This window comes from Enhydra lutris, unplaced genomic scaffold (genome assembly GCF_002288905.1).
Source record: "Enhydra lutris kenyoni isolate GAN:26980312 unplaced genomic scaffold, ASM228890v2 scaffoldscaffold30, whole genome shotgun sequence".
Lineage (NCBI taxonomy): Eukaryota > Metazoa > Chordata > Mammalia > Carnivora > Mustelidae > Enhydra > Enhydra lutris.
In genome coordinates this window covers 6,068,140-6,092,671 of record NW_019154114.1, presented here as the reverse complement: position 1 = coordinate 6,092,671, position 24,532 = coordinate 6,068,140, and the positions used below count along the sequence as shown (strand labels likewise).

The 24,532-nt window shown below is 40.0% G+C and overlaps 1 protein-coding gene across 1 annotated transcript in view; it reads right to left on the bottom strand.

Annotated features, from left to right (window-relative positions):
• Nucleotides 1-7,987: 7,987 nt before the first annotated feature.
• LOC111152939 (syntrophin beta 2) overlaps nucleotides 7,988-24,532 on the bottom strand; it is a 107,765-nt gene continuing 91,220 nt past the window's right edge. Inside the window, exons 5-7 of the mRNA XM_022511684.1 lie at nucleotides 22,827-23,023; nucleotides 11,209-11,393; nucleotides 7,988-8,150 (exon numbers count right to left, since the gene is read on the bottom strand). Of these exons, the coding sequence (XP_022367392.1) occupies nucleotides 8,058-8,150; nucleotides 11,209-11,393; nucleotides 22,827-23,023 (475 nt within the window). The 3' untranslated portion in view covers nucleotides 7,988-8,057. The remainder of the gene's footprint in view (nucleotides 8,151-11,208; nucleotides 11,394-22,826; nucleotides 23,024-24,532) is intronic.

Genomic DNA, 24,532 nt, shown 5'->3' with positions numbered 1-24,532 from the left:
TCCTGATAGGATTGCTGAAAAACCATCTCCTCCCCTCTGTGTGACTCAAAGTGTGATAAAGCTCAGAGGGATCCAATGATTAAGCTCCTGTCAGTCGGTGAAAGTCAGTGGTGGAACTAGAACCCAAGCTAGGTTTTTGAGTTTGGAGTTGCCCTACGTCTGCTTAAAAATGACACCAGCAGAATGAGGAGACGTGACAACGGAACGCCACCTGTGGTACTGGATAGGCTCCTGTGCCGGAAGGAAAAAGGAGACTTTCTGGGACGACTGGCACCACTCGAATGGGGTCTGTGGCTTGGGTGCTAGTGTCGGGCCACGCTGATTTCGTGGTGGGGGGAGGGCTGAACGGCGACAGTGCAGGAGAGTGTCGCTGTGTTTGGAAGGGACACACTGAGGATGTAAGGGTGCTAGAGCAACATGTCAGAGAAAGACAAGAGGGGATAACGGCACAAATGTAAAATGTTAACATCTGGGAAGTCTGGATGAAGAGGAGGGATGTAGGAGACCTTTGAACTGCTCTTGAAATTTTCCGGCAGGTTTGAAATCATTTTAATGTAAAAATAAAAGAAAAAATACAAGTCTAAAAGTATTTTTTTATTTACAGTATAAAGGTTACAAACGTATATATGTATTTATATATATAATACCCTTAAGTTACAAATTTTCATTGTAATGTACAATGCTGTATGTTGATGTCCAACTCAAGGGAAAGTATTGTCTATGCATTTATATTTATAGAGTACACATAAAGCTTTTTTTAATTCTTAAGAACACAAATACTGCCCTGTTTTATGCCCTAAGTTTTGATTTGGTAGTCTGGCAATACCAGAGGATTTGAGAACTGAATTTTAAACAACACTTAAAAAGAAGTCTTGTTTAAATACAGGGTTCTAAAAAGAAGGAAAAAAACAGAATATCATATACTTTTAATTTCTTGTAGAAGCATTATTCTAGCTTTCTAATAATACTTAACGAAAATGAAAGTTGTGTGGAATAAAATACATACAAGGGGGCATAATCAGAATTTGCACAGATTAGCCAAAATGGCCTTCATAGGTAGTGGTTTGCCATATTATCTTCTATAAGACCTTGGGTCTGGTACCAAAAAGGAAACAAATTCTTTGGGCACCAAGGTCTTATGCTGAACACATCCAACAGATTGTAAACGTAATACTGGAGTCTTATGCTGGAGAAAAAAACAAAACTAAACTAAAACCAGTTCTTGTAATCAGGGTAGACTTGCTACAGGTGTGAAGAACATCACTGAGATTGATGATTGTGCCGAACCCAAAACTTAACTGAAGTCATTTCCTCTGCCCCAGTTTTAGTAATTCACAAAACAAGGGTGAAAAATACATGTGATACCCTCTAGAACAGGACTAAGATAGAAGGAAAGCACTTCTGCCAACGTAGGAGGAACAGACACTTACACGGCAATACCTATGTGCCGATTCCAATACCACAGAATCATTAGCACCTGATTGTCAAAGGGTAGGTTTAAATTAAAGGCCAACACACTGAAGGCAAGACCTAATTTGTGTGCACTAATCCGGGAAGTGGAAAACAAAAGGGAAGGAGCCTATGTGACCATGCGCCCTGTGCCATTCCAATCACAGAGGACTGAAGTACTTTCTGGGCATGATGAAGGACACTGCCTTAAAAGCTGACCCTAGTAATAAATGGAAGGCAAGGTGGGTGGGAGGGAACTGTCACTTTTTGAAAATTATGTAAAAATTCAACTAGCCTCTCTTGTTTCCTTTAGGTGTCTTTTTTATTGAGTTTGAATGTCAGAGTGTTCTAGAATAAGTGGTTTAAAATATCTTCTTTTTGACACACCATTACAGACAAATGTTCCTTTTACCATGTATAAGAACTTGCAGCAAATGAGACGTTCAAAGGAGGTTAAGTGTGGAAATGCATGTGTCAGCACAATTTAGAAATGGGGGAAGATGAAATATACATTCAGCTTTGCTATTTATAGTTAAAAGAAGCATTTCTTTAAAAAGACTTGCTGTTGATCCACTTCGGGCAACAGAGCTTAAGTTTTGTTGTTGTTGTAATTTATTCCTAGGGATATTCTACACTGTTCTTCTCAAACTAAAGTCTAATTTTTTAAAAAAGATTTTTAAGTAATCTCTACACCTAACATGGGGCTCAAACTTACAATCCCAAGATTGAGTTGCACACTCCACCAACTGAACCAGTCAGGCGCCCCACTAAAGTCTAATTTTGCATTAAAAAAATTAAGCTTAATAAAAAGACTGACCTACTTAAGTGTGCTTGGAGTTCTTTCATGTCGTCCTGGACCAGAGATGGAGCATGATTTCAAACCTTTTCCAGTCAGCCAGAGGAGCAGAACTGCAGAGGTACTTTTTGGTAAAAGTATGATGTGATTAATTACTTGACCACTGATTGATAGATGGCATGGCGTAACTCTGAAATAATGGATTATGTGCTACTTGAGGGCAGGAACTTTCTTTTGGACCCTTCAGAGTACCTACTAAGTGCTTATTAGATGAAACAATACTTGAATTAATACATCATTAATTAGCCTTGCAGTTTCAGAAATTCCTCCAGGCTCCCAAAGAACCTTTTGGCTTTTCATAAGAGATTTCCATCACTTCAGAAGAGGTGGACAGAGCATTCAGGTTCCAAAGGTATAATATGTGACTGGGATAAAGGGGGACTCTAAAACAAAGCATCTGGGTCAATAGAATAGTAAGATAACAACAGAACTGAGGAAGGTACTAGGAATCTACCAGGGTAGCTAATCTTACAGTATAATAAAGTACCATTTCTCTATTATAGCTTTTTCGTTTCAACCAATCTATTTTGGAGCAACTCAAAAATTACAGTTCGGATGGCAGATTTTTGTTGAATATAGTCAAATGTTCATTAGCGAGCAAGGAATCATTGGTAAACGGCGTTACTTATGAATCACACCAAACGTAGATTCACTTTTAAAACTTAAGTCTGGAGTTACCTGGGTCGCTCAGTCATTAAGCGTCTGCCTTCGGCTCAGGTCATGATCCCAGGATCCTAGGATCGAGCCCCACATTGGGCTCCCTGCTCTGCAGGAAGCCTGCTTCTCCCTTTCCCGCGTCCCCCTGCTTCTGTTCCCTCTCTCGCTGTCTCTGACAAATTAAAAAAAAAAAAAAAATCTTTAAAACTTAAGTCTGCTTTGGTTCAGTCACCTGAAGTGGGAAGAATTGAGGTGGCAAAAGATTAATCTCAAGTTTATCAGTTTTGAAACAAAAGAAGAAATCTTGTTAAAATATTTTGTTGAGCTAATATATAAAAACCACTCTTCCAGTGGGGAGTTTAGCTATTGTTAAAAAAAAAAAAAAAAAGACAACAGATATACAGGTGTGCTCTATGAACCTATTTTTGGTACCTTATTTTAACTTGAAATTCTATCCTTCGATAGAATGAACTTATATCACTGATCTGCCAGATCTACTTTTTTTTTTTAGAGAAATGGTTTCAAATATGCCACTAAGCAGTCTCTTTCTAGCGTAAATTTCACTTATCATTACATGATAGGAGTAGCTCTATTGCTCAAAAACACATAATCTTGATATACAACATAATTATTTTATAATTGTCTGTCATCACACATTTATTGTCTATATACCCAGCACAGGGAAGGAGACAGCTTTAAAAAAGAAGGGAGAGTAGAGACTGCTGCTGTTGGTTTTTAAAGACAGTACGTAGAAAGTAAAAAGAATTCTAGATTACCATGCAATCTTGAAAGAGAGAGAACAGTAGCAAATGGCAGATTCCTCTGCTTTCATCTTCAGGAGGGGAAAAAAAGCCCCAATAACAACTTAAATTTAACTAAGATTTCCAAACTTAAGACAGGATATAATATAATACCACCTGGTATATTACAGACCTGATAGAGATACACATACAAAAAGAGTGAATATGGTTATGGTCAAATTCAACTTAAACTTGAAGTTTAAGCCGAATTCCAAATTTAAAGAAGTCTCTTTTCCTTACATAGATATTTGATCTGACCAGAGCAATTTGCTTTGAGACCAAAGAGGTCAGGCATTTTACTTCTTCATTAGCAATTGAAAAAATATGACCTTTGGCTTTCTAACCAACCATTCATTCATGGCATCAACGGTGGATGGCAGCAACGTGGAAATGTATGCTGGATATTTGGATAGTTTCAATATTACATACAATCAATAGCTTATAACAAGTGAAAATAATAAGAACAAAGTTCAGCATAAGTGTCCAAGATAAGATACAAAAGAGCAGAGAAAGTGCTTAAGTCTACAGGTCTTCCCTGAAAGCTTAAAAATGTTTAACTTTTAAGTAGGTAGGGTTTTAATAAAATTTGCATAGCAGCTTACAATATAATTTGCATTAAAAATATGGAGATTCTTCCATGTTTTTGACAACATACAAATATATCCACATGCACATAAATTAAACAAGAAGACCTGGAGTTTCTCACAAAATTAAAAAAAAAACCATCATAACTTTTTCTCAAAAGTGGTCACACTTTTGTCCATCAAAACCACTTACAGTGAAAACTTTTTCTGAGAGAAACATAATCTTGTCCAGATTCCACACAGCTTAATTTTTTTTTTAAAGAATAAATTTTGGTCTATTAGCTAAGTGCATTTAATCAGCTGAAAAAAGCTTTGTTACCATTTTGCTTAGGATGATAAATTAGGAAAACAAATAATCAGTGGCAACTTTTATCATTTGTTGGTTAGATTTTTCCACTTCTAAAAATATAAGAAATAAATAATTCAATCTCTCCTGCCATCCAATAATGTTCCATATCAAAGTTTGTGAGGGTACAGCTGATAAAAACAGGCATGATCAGACTTCACCTAGCCTAAAAAGTGCTAAAACATGGCTTTAAAATAAGTGAATGATATGTAAAGTAATTTTTGATTGCTTATACATGTCCTAATATTTAATCTGAAACTGTCTACTAGGTAGGTGAGTTTACAGTTATAACTATCTAATAAATACTGTATAAACATACATTAAAGTATTTCTTCATATAAAATATTAGATACTTATTTCCAGGTAAGGTCTGATAACTTCAGGAAAGGGCTTACCTTTTTCAGAAAAAGAGTAACTGAGCCCTTCTTTCTTTCTTTCTTTCTTTCTTTTTTTCTTTGGAGAGGAAAAGGGGAAATTTTAGGAAATGAGGAGGAAGAATTTTCACACGCCAATTGGCTACTTAGAGACATCTGTGTGGAATATGGAGAAGATGTCAAAGCCCCAGGTCTGGGGGGAACTGAGGGCATGGAAGTGGGTCCATTGGGATGACACTACTCTGCAGGTTCATTCCCATCTACACATGGAAGCCCACAACATTCTCAGCAACTTTCCTTATTCAAAATGAAAAAGAAATGACAAGTTAAGCTGTTCTAGAAAAGGTGTGAAATACCCCGAATGCCCATTTTTAGTTATCGTTTGAAAATAATTTGCCATATTTTGGCATCTTAATACAAAATACGTATTTATCAAGGCTGTCCTATTCATAAAAAGCACTTCATTTGTGGTTTGAAAACTCCATAAACACACTTAATTGAAGAACAAGCTGTTCACCCATGATTGGAAAGCTGTTGATGTTACACAGGCAGCTTAAGGGCTCTTGCTCTCGGGGGTGCTAGTGGTCAAAGGAAATCTCCCACACATTTTCATTTCACATTAAGACTCAAAATATTTAAAAAACCTTATGGACCTTGGTGTTAAACATGATGGTTCAAGCTTGAACAAAATGAGCCAAAATGGCTCACACACTTTACCTTCTCCTGCTCACATGTTCATTACACCCTTTTTAGAGATCTTTTTCATATAACTGATGGGCACGGGGGCTTGTAAGTTCTCCCTGAAAATATTCTCAGTGGCTTAGCCTTTCACACTAACCAAGAAAACCTCAACCAAATGGCTTTGCTGCAAAGTCTGTGATTGCACTGTGCAACTTTTCAGGTTAATAATGCTCTCACTGCAAAGAATGTCTAAGCTCCCTTATCTAAGGGTATTATGTGTCGAAATTCTGCTTCCAGAAATCATAGCTGGACCTTCAAGATATTTATTTTCTTCCCTTGCAAATTTACTAAAGATGGAACTAAACATAGGTCTATGAATCCTTAAAACATAAAAAAATTCTTGAAAGGAAAAAAAAAAAAAAAAAAAAAAATTCTTGAAAGGCATATTCTCGTCTAGATTCCAATTTCCAGTTTTAAGTGGATCAAATCATTTATTTTTGGAACTGTAGCCGGGGGAAGAACTGTAATCTCTCCCCAGCCTCTGCATGTGGTTAATCTCATTGTACAAGGGGAAGAAAGATTGACTTATGGGCAGAAGAAAGACAATGGAGTTACAATGTCTAACTCAAACTCTCTGCTCATGAGTCTGCTCTTTCAAATGTCCCACCTAGATCAGTTCACACTCAAACCAAATAGCTATGTTTTGCATTTATGGTTGTGGGGTTTTTCCTTCCCTGTTTGGAGTGTTACCCTCCTATACCCCCTGAAGTGCTCACCTCCTCTTTATGACACTCCTAATAGATCTAGTAAGTAAGAAGTATCCCTAGACTTTTCCTCCACGAATACCGAGAACATCTGAGTCAATATCACCTTTTCTTTTAGATCTGGGGACTGTAGTAATCTTGTCATTATATATAGCTATTATGTTATTTTAAATGTTTTCAGATATATACCTCCTTCATAATTAGGAAAAACAAGCTGAGTGTGATTCTTTAATACCACAATCTTACTGCTACTAAATAATGATGACATCTGGCAATGCTTAGGAAAACCCAGGTAGCTGTTCTGTGGTCTCATCAACCTGCCCACCAGAGAATGCATTATTAAGCCAACAGGGAGTCTTGAATTAGCAACCGCCTGTCCATGCCACTCTGCTGCCACAAAGGGAGAGGACCAGGGCCAGGATCCAGCATGGGCTCACAAAGCCCAAAGCAACTTCACATGATGTTTGTGCTTAAGAGATGGCTTTATAGAGCTTACTCTTTAAAGAAGCGGGCTTTCCAAGATTTATCTTCCTCAGTGAGATCTACCCACTAGAAAAGATACTCCTAAGGAAACCCATCTCAAAGACTATTCCTCAAAACCAAGGTGGATGATCTCCCTGGAATGGCAGTGATAATCCAGTTATTCAAACAGTGACTAATAAAGCTCCACTAACCCTAACCAAAGGCACATTTGGTAAGCAATAAAAAAATGGCTTAGGCTAAAATGAGGATTTTCTTTTAAAAGAAATCTTATCGCCTGGTTCCTACCAAAGATAAGTCAGAAAAACCTAAAATAAGCAAACCTCTTCTTTCAAATCAGTGGTTTCCTACTTGGTCACCATTAGAAAGGGAATGGAAGGCAAGGCAAATCAAATTTCACAAGTTCTAAGTCCTAAAGTTAGCACTTATGAGTGGCAACCTTGTGATGCGGTAGGAAAGTGGTGGCCAGAGTGGGATGCAGGAGAGCCAGGACAGATGTGAGAACGCTTTGGTGTGCAATTCAAGGACTTCCTAGGGTGGAAGGATGAAGTGACAGTAAGCTCCAATAGCACGTAGGACCTATCCGGAATGGCCCAGAAGCACAAGCGGCTGTCAACTAGCACCTGGGAAAAGATGGTTGAACTAAGCAAGATGTCGAGGCTTGAAATAAATCCTACAAGAAGAAAATGAAAACAACTCTTGGATATTTGATTACGTCCAAAAAAACAAACAAAACAAAACAAAACAAAAACCCACAATGAGCCATCCTTCTTCAGAGGGGAAATAAATCTAGTGACTTAGAAACCACATTAGGAAACGAGGCAATAAATCAACAGCTTCAGTTTAGAGCTTATTAGAATCCTAGAATTTCTGGCCAAGGTAGCTTGTGAAAGGCAGGCTCTTCTTTAAACACAGTTACTGTTCAGCAGTGATCTGCAGGTCCTTGTCAAGGCACTGTGCTGGAGGAGAGAGCAAAGAGCTTTCTTTTTGTGCTTTTTTTTTTTTTTTTTTTTGAGGTGGAAATACTTCTTGTGACATTCAAGACTCTTTTCTGATTTTCTGCTGCTCATACCAGCAGTCCCATGCGAGTGACTTTGGCTGACAAGAACGTGTGCAACACAAATACGATCGGCTTCGGACAAGAGTGCAGGTCCACGGTCTGTGGAGAAAGCACACGAATGATCACTACCACACACAGAAGCTTTCATAAACAGACACAAAACGAACAAATTTGGATGTGTTGTTCTACTTTTTAGAAAGAATTTGGATTAAGAAGGTGTTGGGGCTCCTGGGTGGCTCGGTTGATTGAGTGACTGCCTTAGGCTTAGGTCATGATCCTTGAGCTCCGAATCAGGCTCCCTGCTCAGTGGGGGGGGGGGGGGGGGGGTGGTCTGCTTCTCCTTCTCCCCCTCCCCCACCCATGCTCTCTGTCTTTCTCAAATAAATAAATAAAATCTTAAAAAAAAAAAAAAAAGGTGCCAGATTTATGGAAACATCTCTCAGGAACTTAAAGCCACAAATGAAAAGTATACTCTGAAATAAGGTCACTCCATGTAGTAATGAAACACTAGTGTGAGCTTCCACATCACAGTTAGGAGACAAGTGGTGGGGAGCTGGAATCCACCATACCTGGCAGGAAGAACCAAATGGAAGAAGATGGAAAACAAAGAGGAATATGCTATATGGAGATCATTAATTAGGATTATATTCCCAGGGGAATCAGAGTGAATGCAGCTGTATGTGACTATGGATGGGTATGATTTTTGGTATCCCTCACAGGTTTGTGGTAGGAATGCAACTCCTGAGGCTAGTTAGGAGGGCTAGTCATAGATTCCTAAGCTCAGGCCTCTATCTGGACAGCTGACACCAGGTGAACAAGGAGACCTGCATCGGGCTGTGAGTCAAGCCAGTCCTCAGCACTGATGCAGAAACTAGGAATAGGGCATAGTTAACTATGCCTTTTAAAGAAAAATACAACTTTATTCAAAATATAAATTACAGAGCATGAATTTCATCATTAAACTTTGTATACATTAAATATAAAGCAGGGAGTAAAACTATATAGCCAGGAATAATCTAATACCTATCTTGCTAAATGACAACTGCTATAAATAACTAGTTAATTTAACATAAGTTAATTTAATAGAAGCATTTAACTCTATCTAATGCTTGAGGCTTTTAAAATATATATATATATATATATATATATATATATATATATATATATATATATTTTTACTTCCCAGCAAGATCAAATATACCAGAAATATAGATACAATGCTGAAATCCAAATGATTTTAAAGTGCTTATTGGTTTCTTGAGGCCCTTAAAACAACCCTGACCTAATCAAAGACCCTTGGATGGGAAGTCAGTGATGTGATGTTTCAGACTATACTTCCCTCTGGCCTTCTGAGGGATGTTTCCCACTTCTTCTTCTTCTTCTTCTTTTTTTTTTTTAAATTCAATTAATGAACATACAGTGTATTATTAGTTTCAGAGGTAGACTCATCAGTCTTATATAATACCCAGTGCTCATCACATCACGTGCCCCCCTCAATATCCATCACCCCATCCCTCCCAGCCCCCTCCCCTCCAGCACCCTCAATTTGTTTCCCATGATTAAGAGTCTCTTATTTTTTTTTTTTTTTAAAGATTTCATTTATTTACTTGACAGAGAGATCACAAGCAGGCAGAGAGGCAAGCAGAGGGAGAGGGGGAAGCAGGTTCCCCACTGGGCAGAGAGCCCAATCAGGACTCAATCCCAGGACCCTGAGATCATGACCCCAGCGGAAGGCAGAGGCCCAACCCACTGAGCCGCCCAGGCGCCCCAAGAGTCTCTTATGGTTTGTCTCCCCCTCTGACTTCGTCTTATCTTATTTTTCCCTTCCTTCCCCCATGATCCTCTTCTTCATATATTTGTTTCTTCATATATAATTCTCTTTCTCTGATTGACTTATTTCGCTTGGCATAATACCCTCTAGTTTCATCTACGTCGTTGCAAATGGCTGCTTCAAGCTTTTGAAAAGCCCTTGGTCCATAGTCCAATCATAGTCTCCTAAAGGTTCATCATTTAAAATAAGATTTCTAGACATGATTTCTTATTTGGAAGTTATTTTCTCTAAGATCTCTTTCAGTAATAAAATGTCAAGATTCTGTTTTGCAAATTTCCATTTATGGTGAGTGTCAATAGACATAATATTTCATGTATAAGACTTGAACTTGGGGCACCTGGGTGGCTCAGTGGGTTAAAGCCTCTGCCTCTGGCTCAGGTCATGATCCCAGCATCCTGGGATGGAGCCCCGCATCGGTCTCCCTGTTCCTCTTCTCCCTCTCTCTGCCTGCCTCTCCCCCTACTTGAGATCTCTATCAAATAAATAAATAAAATCTTTAAAAAAATGATAAGACAGAAAAGGCATTATTTTACTCCTTTATCATAATTTATGATTTCTGAAGTAAACTTTACACACTTCTGTGGTTCCCTAAGGGAAATCATAAATTCCTGCCGATCTTTCCTTTAAAAGACAAGGAGCTTTAAAAAAAAAAAATGATGGTTGTGTGGAGATACCTCTGTATCTTTTTTCTCATCAGCAGAATTTCTGTAGCAACCAAGTCATTCTATTACTTTTAACTCGTCTCAACCAACTACTAATAATAGCAATGGATAGAATTTATTTATTAAAGTTCACCAGCTTTTGTATTTTATAGCTCATATTTGATAAAAGCCTATTTCTTAAAAGGGCTATCCATTTTTCCCTTCTACCATTCAAACAAAACTTTTTAAAAAGGAATGATTTCCTGAAGTGGGGGAAAGAAACACACACACACACACACACACACACACACACACAGGCCCCAAACCCAAACCCAATACATCTTGAAAACTGAAGAACAATTTCCTGACTCCAAATGGATGATACGTCCACAGTTTTCTTTTTTTTTTAAAGATTTTATTTATTTATTTGACAGAGAGAGAGATCACAAGTAGGCAGAGAGGCAGTCAGAGAGAGAGGAGGAAGCAGGCTCCCTGCTGAGCAGAGAGCCCGATGCGGGCCTCGATCCCAGGACCCTGGGACCATGACCTGAGCCGAGGGCAGAGGCTTTAACCCACTGAGCCACCCAGGCGCCCTGTCCACAGTTTTCTATACAAAAGGTAAGACACAATGAGAAAGAAAGAAAATACCTTTTAGAGTAAACATGGTTTTCAGAAACACTCTTACCAGTTCTCCTTCAGGACCACCAAAATCCAGATACAGATTTCTAATGCCATCATCAGCAGACATTTTCAGCCTCTCAAAGGGGTAGCGGTACAATATGCTGCTGGAACCTCCATTCTCCTTGGAGATAGTGAACCCATTTTCATAATGGACAGTGAATCTTACTTCTTGGCCATTTATCGTGCAGCCTATTGAAGACATGCAAAAACCATCATTAATAAAGTTAGCACTTCAGTTTTCAAATGGAAAAGGATTCTTCTGACTTCAACAAAGGAAAAAAAATCCATTCTTGAGAATGTGTAATATCTAACTTATTTGGAACACCCTCAAGTAAGTTTTGTTCTGGTTGCTTGGGTCAATATCTTGACTGAGATGAGAAAGAGACAACCATAGCTCTCCATGACATCTGATCTGATTCAGTTTGATTCAGTGAGTATCAATTAAACACTTGTGCTGGGAGTAGGCTGTGCGTGGTACTAGAGAAGTGAGAGGCATGGTGCCCTCTCTCGAGAACTTTATAAATGAATAGGCATAAATGTGAAATTCCTAACTGTGCTGGGTAGAATGTACAGAACACAACTAAACACTAGACTGAATAAGGCCAAAGTCAAGGAATAGTTTCCTGGAGGAGAAGGTACTTCAGAGAGGCCCTAAAGAATAGGTCAAACTGGATGGGCAGTGAGTAGAGAAAGGTTTCAAATGGGCAAGAAGAAAGAGCACCCAAAGGAGAGAAGGCAGAAATGCCTTTTAGGGGCAGTCACAGTGTTTGGTTTATATTTGGGAAGAGGATAATGATAATGTTTATTATCAAAGGTAAGAGCTATAGTTAGCAAAAGTCATACTGTCAGTCCGAAAGATAAAATTCAAAGGATTGATCTGTATTGATAGGAAAAAAACCCCTTTTGATCATTAAGACTGACACATGCCTTTTCTCAAGACTGGTGAAGTTTCCGTTTCACTAACATCGGAGCACAGTTTTGTTATGTTAGTACAGAGGCTACAAGTGCAAGGCCCTCTGAGACCTGGGAATTCACACAGCCCTTTGAGAGATGTACTTCACATCACCTAAAGGATCAGAGTCTCGCTATGCTTGGTCACAAAAAGTACTTTCTAAACAAGCAAGTCCTCCTATCCAGACCCATCAGTGTATTCTTTCACTGCCCTTGCAGTGAATTAGTTAAGATAGCTCTGTGTTTAAGTAATAAGGAAAAAGAACAATAGACAAAAATACTCAAAGAAGAGAATTTTGGCCCAAAGACTTTGAATTTTCATTATCCTCAGACAAAAACCCTTGGGGGGAAAACATGGATAAAACGAACTACCTGTAGAAAGTAATTCAATGCAATAATCTCAGAATAAATGGCTAAGGGTTTGGAGGAAGGACAGATAGATCCTAATCAGGGCAACTAGGATACAGTTTTCTTTTTTTTTTTTTTTTTTTTTAAAGATTTTTTATTTATTTATTTGACAGAGAGAGATCACAAGTAGGCAGAGAGGCAGGCAGAGAGAGAGGAGGAAGCAGGCTCCCTGCTGAGCAGAGAGCCCTGATGCGGGGCTCGATCCCAGGACCTGAGATCATGACCCGAGCCGAAGGCAGAGGCTTTAACCCACTGAGCCACCCAGGCGCCCCTAGGATACAGTTTTCAAGGGAATTTTATTCTATTAACATCCCTGAAGCTATAGTGCAGTCAAGGGTAGTGAGATTTGTTTGATGAGAAGAGGGGATCAGTTCTAGTCTAGAAAAGAGAAGCTCAAAGAACAAGGATTTGCTCAAGTTCTGGAAGCACTGGCTAGAGAAGGTGGGTGAGTATTTCTGCCTGCAGGTGTGTCATTACTGGGGCAAGATCAGGTGACTGCAACTAGCAAAGGCAAGCCATTAACCCCCTAAGAGCCTGCCATAAACGAAGTTGCCCAAAGATCCTGTTTAGGATTATTTCCTCCTAGGAGGGAAGAAAAGCAACACAAATGTAGTGGCTGTGTGTGTTACTTAAGAAAAAACAAGGGCCCCTAGGGGGCTCCATTGGTTAAGCATCTGCCTTCAGCTCAGGTCATGATGTCAGGGTTCCTGGATCAGGTCCCATGTCGGGCTCCCTGCTCAGTGGGGAGCCTGCTTCTCCCTCCCGCTCTACCTCTCCCTCAACTTGTGCTCTCGCTCTCTCTCTGAAAGAAAAGAAAAGAATAGAATATTGTTTCTCATTATCTCAACCTTGAAGGGAAGAAATAAAGGTAACACTGAATATGTCTGGGTTTAGAAGTGAGTTTGTTTTCACTTAAAACTGTTAATTAATACCAGATACTTCTGAGAGTATGAATTTGCCATAGCAATGTTGTATCTAAAAGTCCTAGTTAAATGGTTTCTCCCCAAATGGTAAGTAAATATAGTTGAAGCAACGGTGACTAAGTACCTGGTACCTCTCATCCTCAGAGGGTGTCAGGAGTAGTGCACTGAAGAGCAAAAAGTCTCTGACTGTGATTTAACACGCATGCATGTGTATGTGTGTGTGTACGGCAACCAGCTGTGTAAGTGCCCCAATTCTGATGGGATAGGATCTGGGACTTATTAGTGAAGGTCGGGGTTACTCCAGGTGGCTTATTATAACCATCCTGATGTCCTGATTCAACTAAAATCCTTTTGTGGACTATAAATCCACTATGTACCTCAATTTATAGGTAAGTCAGTAAAAAATGTAATGTGCTGGGGCACCTGGGTGGCTCAGTAGGTTAAAGCCTCTGCCTTCGGCTCAGGTCATGATCCCAGCATCCTGGGATCGAGTCCCGCATCGGGCTCTCTGCTCGGCAGGGAGCCTGCTTCCTCCTCTCTCTGCCTGCCTCTCTGCCTACTTGTGATCTCTGTCAAATAAATAAATTAAAAAAAAATGTAATGTGCTGATTTTGCTTAACAGGGCCGTTATCAGAAATATAAAAAGACAACAACAGAATTCAAGGACAATCACAGAACATCAAATACTGAAGTTTAAAAGACAGAAAAAAACCACAGTTTTTGCAGTAATCAAGGGAGGAAGATAAACATTCAGCATCCAGCAGTGGGGGCTTTGTGTTCCTTTTGGAGGGTACGATGTGGGTTGATAGTGTTCAGAGATCAAGTTAGGGGAAGGAACTTCATGGGCCTGGACCCAGAATAATCAGAAAACATACATAAAGTTCAGCGGAGTTGTGAATTATATATTAGTTTGTTTGCTCATTAAATCATTTATTTTTTTAATTCTCTGCTCTCACAGGGCAGCAGGGATGACAGTTGGGTCATTACAAACAATCTACACTGTAGAAATCACTGTTTTGTTTTGTTTGTAAGATTTATTTATTTTAGCGACAGAGAGAGAGAGAGCAGGGTGAGAGGCAGAGGGAGAGGGAGACAAAGAATCCTGAGCAGACTCCCCCTGTTGAGTGTAAAGCCCAACATGGGGCTCAGTCTCAAGACCCCAAGATCATGACCTGAGCTGAAGGCAGAGGCTTAACCCACTGAGCCACCCAGGCGCCCCAATTCTGGGTAACCTTAAAAGGCTTAATTAGAGATGCTAATTCTCTGGGGTTTAAGTAACAATAACAAGCATAACAATGGCCACTTTGCTGAGTGTATACTATATACCAGAATTAGTAAATCATGACATTTCAACTTATCTAAAAATCTAATAAACTTTCAGCATCTTTGGGGAAATTATATTACCAAGTAATATGTAAAACAGACACCCTCATCTCTTCTCTAAGTTCATTTCATCTGTGAGACTTAATTCATAACCAACCCACCACCTGGAATAGGGGTCAAGGACAAGGTGGTGACCAGGGATGGGGTGAGAGGCAGTGGGTGGGGGAAGAGTGAGAACGCTTATGTGCGCACCAACCACCTAAAACCCAGAAATCTCCAGTTTACCACATGTACTCTCATCCAAGCTCAATCATTCTGAACGAAGTTCTCTGAGGAGAATCTCCCTGTATCATTAATAGTCTGCATTAGAATATTCTCTGACTTCATGTTTAAGGTTCAATTATTACACTCAAGTATTTTTTTTCTATTTTTTTTTCCTTTTGAGAGAGAGTATGGGGACATGTAGGGGGGAGGGGCAGAGGGAGAGGGGAGAGAGAGAGAGAATCTTAAGCAGACTCCAGCATGGAACCCATCATGGGTCTCGATCTCACAACCCTGAGATCGTGACCTGAGCTGAAATCATAGTCAGACACTCAGGGTACTTGGGGCTCAGTCAATTAAGTGTCTGCCTATGGTTCAGGGCCCTGGGATCGAGCCCTGTGTTGGGCTCCCTGCTCAGAAGGAAGTCTTCTTCTCACTCTCCCTCCGCCCCTCCTCCCAACTCATGCACGCTCTTTCTCTCTCAAATAAATAAAATCTTTTTAAAAAGTCAGATTAGCAACCGACGGAGCACCCAGGAGCCCCTCAACATTTCCCTTTAAACTGGATCTCCCCCATTAATATTTTTAGATGTTCAAATCTCTCATTATCAGAAGAAATGCCATTACTCAATCCTCAGCTTCCCTTTTTCTTTCTCTCTATCTCTTTATTTGAATATTTTATTTATTTATTTGACACAGAGAGAGAAACAGCGAGAGAGGGAACAAGCAGGGGGAGTTGGGGAGGGAGAAGCATGCTTCCTGCTGAGCAGGGGGCCCACGATACAAGGTTCGATCCCAGGACCCTGGGACCATGACATGAGCCTAAGGCAGATGCTTAACGACTGAGCCACCCAGGCACCCCCTCTCTCTTTTTAAAAAGATTTTATTTTTAAGTACTCTCTACATGCAACATGCAGCTTGAACTTATAACCCCAAGGTCAGGAGTTAATCTCTACCAACTGAGCTCTACTGACTGAAGCAGCCAGGAGCCCCGCTTTCTCTTCTTAAACGGAGCGTCTTTAGTCAGTTTATCCGTGTTTCACTGTGTTTCACTTTCCATTCAATCCTCAGTCCTTTTGGTCTGCCAAAGCCATCACACCACTGAGCATCTTTTCTGAAGGGCACCAATAATTATCTCCATGTTGCTGAATCCAACCAGCTTCCTTAGCTCTTGTCTTGATACTTGTAAGTACTCACTGTCAGCTATCTACCCAGTTTCTATTTCTCCATTCTTCCTTTACAGCCAAACCCTACTTTTTAAAAAGATTTTTATTTATTTATTTGACAGACCGAGATCACAAGTAGGCAGAGAGGCAGGCAGAGAGAGAGAGGAGGAAGCAGGTTCCCTGCCGAGCAGAGAGCCCGATGTGGGGCTCGATCCCAGGACCCCGAGATCATGACCTGAGCCAAAGGCAGAGGCTTTAACCCACTGATCCACCCAGGTGCCCCCCAAACCCTATTTTTATTCAAGTTTCTACACTTTTTCCTCATGTGTTACAAAGAAGGGTGATCTCAACTTCAAGGGTAGACAGCGTCTGAGCCAATCAGTGCACAGCTTTCCTCTGGTAACTGTTGTTGGTCCAAAGTATACACATGAACCAAATCGGCTCAATCAGATTGGAAAGAAATACAATTGGGAAGGAAAGACCACCCCTCACCTTCTATTCTTTTTTTTTTTTTTAAGCTTTTATTTATTGGGGTGCCTGGGTGGCTCAGTCATTAACTGTCTGCCTTTGGCTCAGGTCATGATCTCAGGGTCCTGGGTTCAAGCCCCGCATTGGGCTACCTTTTTGGCGGGAAGCCTGCTTCTCCTTCTCCCATTCCCTCTGCTTGTGTTCCCTCTCTCGCTGTGTTTTTCTCTGTCAAATAAATAAAATCTTTTCTCTTTTAGAGAAAAGATTTTATTTATTTGTTAGAGAGAGAGAGAGAGAGCACAAGCAAGGAGAGTGGCAGGCAGAGGGCGAAGCAGGCTCCCAGCTGAGCAGGGAGCCCAACTCGGGGCTCGATTCCGGGACCCCGAGATCATGACCTGAGTGGAAGGCAGATGCTTAACCAACTGACCCACCAGGTATCCCCTCACCTTTTATTCTTACTCTTTCTTCTATGTAGATAATACATTTCTTTAATGTTTAATCTAGTTTTAGAGGGGATTTTCTGTTAATTTCAGCCTAAACCATCCTAACTGATACATTTAGCCCTACTGGCCATTCTTTTCCTTCTTCCTATGGTTTGCATGAAGCTAATGGTTCCCACCAGCCTTAGTTTTCCTTTGCGTGCTCTGACTACTATCTCACAATCTGCTAAGTTGGGGAGACAGTGGCTTTTTCAAACTATGGGATACTGCATACAATGATACATGTTAAAGATAACTTTCCAAGCAGCTTTCCAGTAGTAAAAAAATTTAATAAAGCCAAGAGGAAAAAAGGCTCATTAATAAATTTATTATGTTATACCAAAATAATTGCTGGTAAATACATCCTATCGTTTCAACTTTGTGTCTTTTTATTTTATTTTTTTATTTTTTAATTTTTCTTTACTTTGCATCTTTTTAAAATGAGAGACTACTGGAGATTAGCAGTGTATCCTGAAGGACAACTATCCTAACATCAAAGAAATGCTCTGCTGCAAATCTTGTTTCTGCTGTTCTGCGGCCAGTTACTCGGTATGAGGGGTCTGGAGGGCTGCAATATTTCCTGTAAGACCTTTCCTTCAGTAGCTGCAGGACTGAGCCACCTTGGGCTCCTCTGGGTCTTCCAGAAAAATCCAGAAGGTAATGGGCTTTGTGGGTTCAACCTGGCCTGATTGCCCAGGACTCTCTTGGAGAAAGGCTGAAGCAATATTATCTGTTCCTGCACATGAAAAATGCCAGCCAAATCAATGGGTTGATCATGCCCAGGCTTACAAAGAACATGACACTATGTTCCTTTCTTATAGCTATTTGGTCAAAGGCATGAAGTAGGTCTTATTTATTTTTATTTCTCCCATTACAAAGCACAGCACTCTGTAAGTAAAAAAACACTCAATAAATATTTGTTGATTTAATGAATTAAGAGAAAATGATACTGTATATGTCCTCTAGGAGTTTAATCTGCGCATAAGAATGAGTCATTTGGGGGGGAGAAATCAGGAGCTTAAGGCACTGGTTTTGGAGTCAGAAAAGACCCAATTCAAGCCCTCACAACATTAATCCCAGTTCTTTCATCTTAAAAATACAGGCTTATGGGGTGCCTTGGTGGTTCAGTGGGTTAAGCCTCTCCTTTCGGCTCAGGTCATGATCTCAGGGTCCTAGGACCGAGCCCCGCATCTGGCTCTCTGCTCAGCAGGGAGCCTGCTTCCGCTTTTCTCTCTCTGCCTGCCTCTTTGCCTACTTGTGATCACTGTCTGTCAAACAAATAAATAAAATCTTAAAAAAAAATAGAGGCTTAGAAGTGTGTGTGTGTATGGTCAGAGGAAACATACATTCAATTTATGACTTATAACAACCCTGGTAAGTACTCGTTATTCCTCTGCTTCTGTCCTTTCAATTTCAAAGGCAGGGGCTATGCCTACTCTATTTTAGTATAGCCAATACAAGTACAGAGTATACACTCAATCCATATTTGCCCAGTAGCTGAATAAAAATTCAAGAGAATTTTACAAAATTGAGAACACGGTAAAAACAAACTCTTTCGTTATATATGCTAACAATATAAACACTTCAAAATGCTCATTTTTCTTCTCCTTTTGGAGATTTTCTACATTTTTACTAAAGCAAATCCTTCTGTATCTACTACTACTTAGCCTTTATAACACCAAAACTATAGAAATGCAGAGTATCTCCATAAAGTTCTTTGATTTAAAAATTGTAAAGTTTGGGTAACTGGTATGATGAAATTAGCCTTTAAAAGAAAATTCATTAAAGTTCAAACAAATATATACATATATGTATTTTCATACTTTGAATTCCTATAACAAATGGAAGATGGTTTTAAATATATCAAAGAATTAACTGTATTTTCTGCTTAGTGATCTTGAGGTTCATATTTGCTAAAAGGAAAAAGTCCTGTGTTCTGGAAGGATCATATACCAATTCTACTGTAATCTAACAAAGGTTTAAAACTAAATGAACATTATACAGATACTTGGGTGGCTCAGTGGGTTAACGTCTGCCTTTGGCTCAGGTCATGATCGCAAGGTCCTGGGATTGAGTTCTGCATTGGGCTCCTTGCTCAGCAGGGAGCCTGCATCTCCCTCTGCTTCCCTCTCTCCCTCATTCTCTCTCTCTGACAAGTAAATAAACAAAATCTTTTTTTTTTAAGATTTTATTTATTTATTTGACAGACAGAGATCACAAGTAGGCAGAGAGGCAGGCAGAGAAAGAGGAGGAAGCAGGCTCCCCGCTGAGTAGAGAGCCCGATGTGGGGCTCGATCCCAGGACTCTGGGATCATGACCTGAGCCGAAGGCAGAGGCTTTAATCCACTGAGCCACCCAGGTACCCCATAAATCTTTAAAGATAAATAAATAAAACTAAATGAAACATTATGAAGTTCATGTGTTGTGCTCACTAGCAAAATCTTAAAGGTAGTTACTGAAATTTTTCTAAATGAGTATACTATACAAAGAAATAAATAAATGAGTAAACCATAGCCAATACACATAAGAGACAAAGAAACAGAGCTTAAATTTATGATTTCTTCTTGTCAATGTTCTGATGTTCTTTAGGCCACAGATACCTGAATAGGTAGTACAATGTGCCATAATTATAGTTTTAAATAAACCTTTCTGAATCTCCCAACAATAACACCAAGTGATAACATGCATCTGCAGGACATGCTTATGTATGTACGTTTGTATACGCAAATGAGGATGTGCACATTGAGCACACACATATTAAGACACAGATCAGGTGTATCACACACACACACACACACAAATGCATTTTAAAGGAATTCTGGCTCTTATCAAAGCAGTTTACTTTCAGCCACTTTAGGACATGTGGCACAGTTCTAAATACAGAGTAAGTGATTAGTAAGTATATCAGTTGACCTGAATTGTGGAAATGAAAGTATTACCAAGGTAATATTAAAATACAGCTGTAAGTGGGAATAAAAAGGTTCAAAATTACCAGAAAATAAAGTATAAGGACCCAACCAATCCTTATTCTTTCTCCCGTCAAGCCATCTGTATTTAAACAACCGTGAGCTGGGGACTGGACAGATTGTTGTTTCCAGCCAGAAGTTTAGCTGCCAGACACCAGAGCAACAATAGGAAAGTGAAAAATGTTAAAAATCTAAAATGCATTCTTTGTTTTGGGAAACACATCTCTCTGGATTCTTTTTTTTTTTTTTAAGATTTCATCTATTTATTTGAGTGAGAGAGCGAGCATGAGTAAGGGGGATGGGCAGAGGGAGAAGTAGACTCTCCGCTGAGCAGGGAGCCTGATGCAGGGCTCAATCCCAGGACCTTGGGATCATGACTTGGGCCGAACACAGACGCTTAACCATCTGAGCCATCCAGGTGCCCTTCTCTCTGGATTCTTAAAGACGATATGGTGATCTCAGATGTCAGTAAAGGGCCTACTGAATGTTCTTGGGCTCCCCAAAGGAACAGAGAGCACTATAGACCATCACATTGAGGACACAACCCAGAATGCACATTCTGTGCCCAAGACTAAAACCAGAGCCCTGAAGCCCTTAATGTGGTCACCAACCACTCTATAGTGAAAATGGGTGGGAAACACAAAGATGAGAAAGTGTGGATATGGTGGCTTTAGTTGAAATCCAAGGTGGGGTCTTACTAGTCACTGGTGTCACTACTTGAATCATCACTGTGGTTGTAAGGAAAATATCAACCAATTACTAATGAGTTGAAGAATTATGTCATTTTGACAACATTTAAAAAATTCTCCCTCTGCCAGTGTTAGAAGATGACCCATGGAAATGTTACCTATGCAGTTCTAAAGCCATGGAGATCTCTCACTTTCCAAAAGCAATGGAAAGAAAGATAAATTACAAGACATTCTTCCCTTTAAACTTTTCTCTTTTTATAAAATTCTATAAAACTGTTTATAAAATAAAATACATAGAAAACAGGAGCAAAATTAAGTAAACTGTATTGGAACCAAGATACTCAAATTAGTGTTACCTGGATGGTTCCGTCGATTAAGCATTTGCCTTTGGCTCAGGTCATAATCCCGGAGTCCCAGGATAGAGCCCCGCATCAGACTCCCGGCTCAGTGGAGAGTCTGCTTCTCCCTCTCACCCTCCCCCCTTTCATGTTCTCTCTCACTCTCTCTCAAATAAATAAAATATTTTTAAAAAGATCAAATTAATTCAAACCATATTAGAAACTCTATATCTTTGACTATTCTTTGTTCTTGTTAAAATGGAAAACAATCTGGGGCGCCTGGGTGGCTCAGTGGGTTGAAGCCTCTGCCTTTGGCTCAGGTCATGGTCCCAGTGTCCTGGGATCGAGCCCCACATCGGGCTCTCTGCTCAGCAGGGAACCTGCCTCCTCCTCTCTCTCTCTCTGCCTGCCTCTCTGCCTACTTGTGATCTCTATCTGTCAAATAAATAAATAAAATCTTTTAAAAAAATTAAAAAAAATGGAAAACAATCTGGAAATACCTACACATGTACATACATATATATACAAATGAAGCCATAAGGACTAGCCACAAGAGGGCGCTTCAACAATGAAAAGACACCACCAGGCTTCTCTCCTTTAGATGCTTATTTCAAAATTTGAAGACAAACTCTTACTCAAAATTCCTTATTTTTCTATAGCCATAAGCCTTGTCATATGCCCATATTTTAAGGGTGTCTATCCATATCTTAGACTAAATCTTCTGAACAGAAGGTTAGTGCATCTAGTACTTAGTAAATCAGTCCTTACGCTCTCATATACAGATTAAAACAATGAACACCAAAACTGCCACGTTGTACAGAGGGTGTTATAAAGGAGCCATATATAAGGTTTAGGGAAACTTTACTACTGAAACAGAAGAACCAGGTTTCTTCCATCAAGATCATTTTATGCTGCCATATTTTAGAATATTTTTGAGTCTGGCCCATACGATAATGGTTTTTACTTTATTATTTTTTTTAAGATTTTGTTTTAAAGATTTTATTTATTCATTTGACAGAGAGAGAGAGAACATAAGCAAGGGTGTGGCAGACAGAGGGAGAGGGAGAAGCAAACTCCCTGCTGAGCAGGGTCCTGATGCTGGACATGATCCCAGAACCCTGGGATCATGACCTGAGTGGAAGGCAGATGCTCAACCCAGGCGCCCCTTTTAATTAAGATTTATTTATTCATTTGAGAGAGAGAGAGAGAGCACGAGTGGGAGGGGCAGAGGGAGAAGGAGAAGGAAAGGGAGAATCCCAAGTAGGCTCCACACCCAGTGCGGAGCCCAACGTGGGGCTCAATCTCTGGACCCTGAGATTATGACCTGAGCTGAAATTACGAGTTAGACACTCAACCAACTGAGCCACCCAGACGTCCCTGGTTTTTACTTTATTTTTATTTTATTTTATTTATTTATTTGACAGACAGAGATCACAAGTAGAGGCAGGCGGGGGGGGGGGGGGAAGCAAGCTCCCTGCTGGGCAGAGAGCCCGATGTGGGGCTCGATCCCAGGACCCTGGGATCATGACCTGAGCTGAAGGCAGAGGCTTTAACCCACTGAGCCACCCAGGCACTCCCCTGGTTTTTACTTTAAACAAAATATAACATTTCCATGTAATTACTATTAGAAATGGTGTGTCAGGATCTATACCTAGAGAGACTTCCTTAAGTAGCTCAGCAGCAGCATGGCAACCCTGAACAAGTATCCTGGTCCAGGTCGACAGATCCCGATGTGTCTCCACCCTGAAGAGATGCATCTCAATGCCCTGCCGAGAGCCTGTTCTGGTAGCAAACGTGAGGTCAGATCCAAGTGAGGGTGATCGACATCCGGAGCCAGAATGAACCAACCTAGGACCACAAAGAGGGCAAAGATCAAAAGTAATTAATATAGCAGTATAAGAAAATGTCAGCAATTTATGCTGATAAATAAGCAGAAAGTTATAAAAGCCACCTGCAGTTTTGGAAAAGTATATTTCAAAACAATATTATAGCCTTTGAAGTATATACCATTCTGTTTTCCCATAAAATGACCCCTCAAGTCATAGGCAGAACACTGGGCTGGATGAGCTAAGGCCCAATATTCCATTCCTTTTTATGCTCTGAAAAGGCTGCACAGGTCAAAGAAAGGTTCAGTTTTGACTAGGACGTGTTAAGCCCCCACATACAAACAGCCTCCCCTCTTATCAACATCGCTCACTAGATAGTACTTTATTTTTTCCGACCAAGAATGAACCTACACTGACACATCATAATCACTCAAAGTCCATAGATTACTTTAGGGGTCACTCTTGGTGTTGTGAATTCTATAGGTCTGGACAAATGTGTAACAACATATATCTGTCATTATAATATACAGAGTATTTTCAATGCCCTAAAAATTCTCTTTGCTCTGCTTATTCATCCCCTCCCCCTCCTCCTGTCAACCATTTATCTGTATACCTTTTACTTCCTTTTCTTAACTTACTGCATTAGCAAGAATTGCTTGTATGATGTTGAAAAGGAATGGCAAGAGGGGACAGGACATCCTTGCCTTGTTCCTGATCATAATGGGAAAACTCTGTGTTTCTCATTATTAAGCATATTAGCTACAGATTTTTTGTAGACAGTTTTTATCAAGTTGAGAATATTCCCCTCTACTCCTACTTTTCTTTTTTTTAAATCAGAAATGGGTATTGGATTTTGTCAAATGACTTTCCTGCATCTCTTGATAGATTCATATGATTTTTCTTGTTTAGCTTCTTTCTTTTTTTTTAAAGATTTTATTTGATGGACAGAGATCACAAGTAGGCAGAGAAGCAGGCAGAGATGGGGGGTGGGAAGAAGGCTCCCTGCTGAGCAGAGAGCCCAAAGTGGGGCTCGATCCCAGGATCCTGGGATCATGACCTGGGCTGAAGGCAGAGGCTTTAACCCACTGAGCCACCCAGGTGCCCCTCTTGTTTAGCTTCTTGATGGGATGGATGACATTAACTGATTTTAGAATACTGAACCAGCCTTACATATCTGGGATAAATCGCACTTGGTCATGATACATAATTATTTTTATACTTTTTTGGATTTGATTTGCTAATACTTGTTGAAGACTTTTGCATTTATATTCATGAGAGATATTGGTCTACATTTTCTTTTCTTTCTTTTTTTTTTTTTTAAGATTTTATTTATTTATCTGACAGACAGAGATCACAAGTAGGCAGAGAGATAGGCAGAGAGAGAGGAAGGGAAGCAGGCTCCCAGCTGAGCAGAGAGCCTGATGTGGGGCTTGATCCCAGGACCCTGGGATCATGACCTGAGCCGAAGGCAGAGGCTTTAACCTGCTGAGCCACCCAGGTGCCCCTGGTCTACCTTTTCTTATAAGGTCTT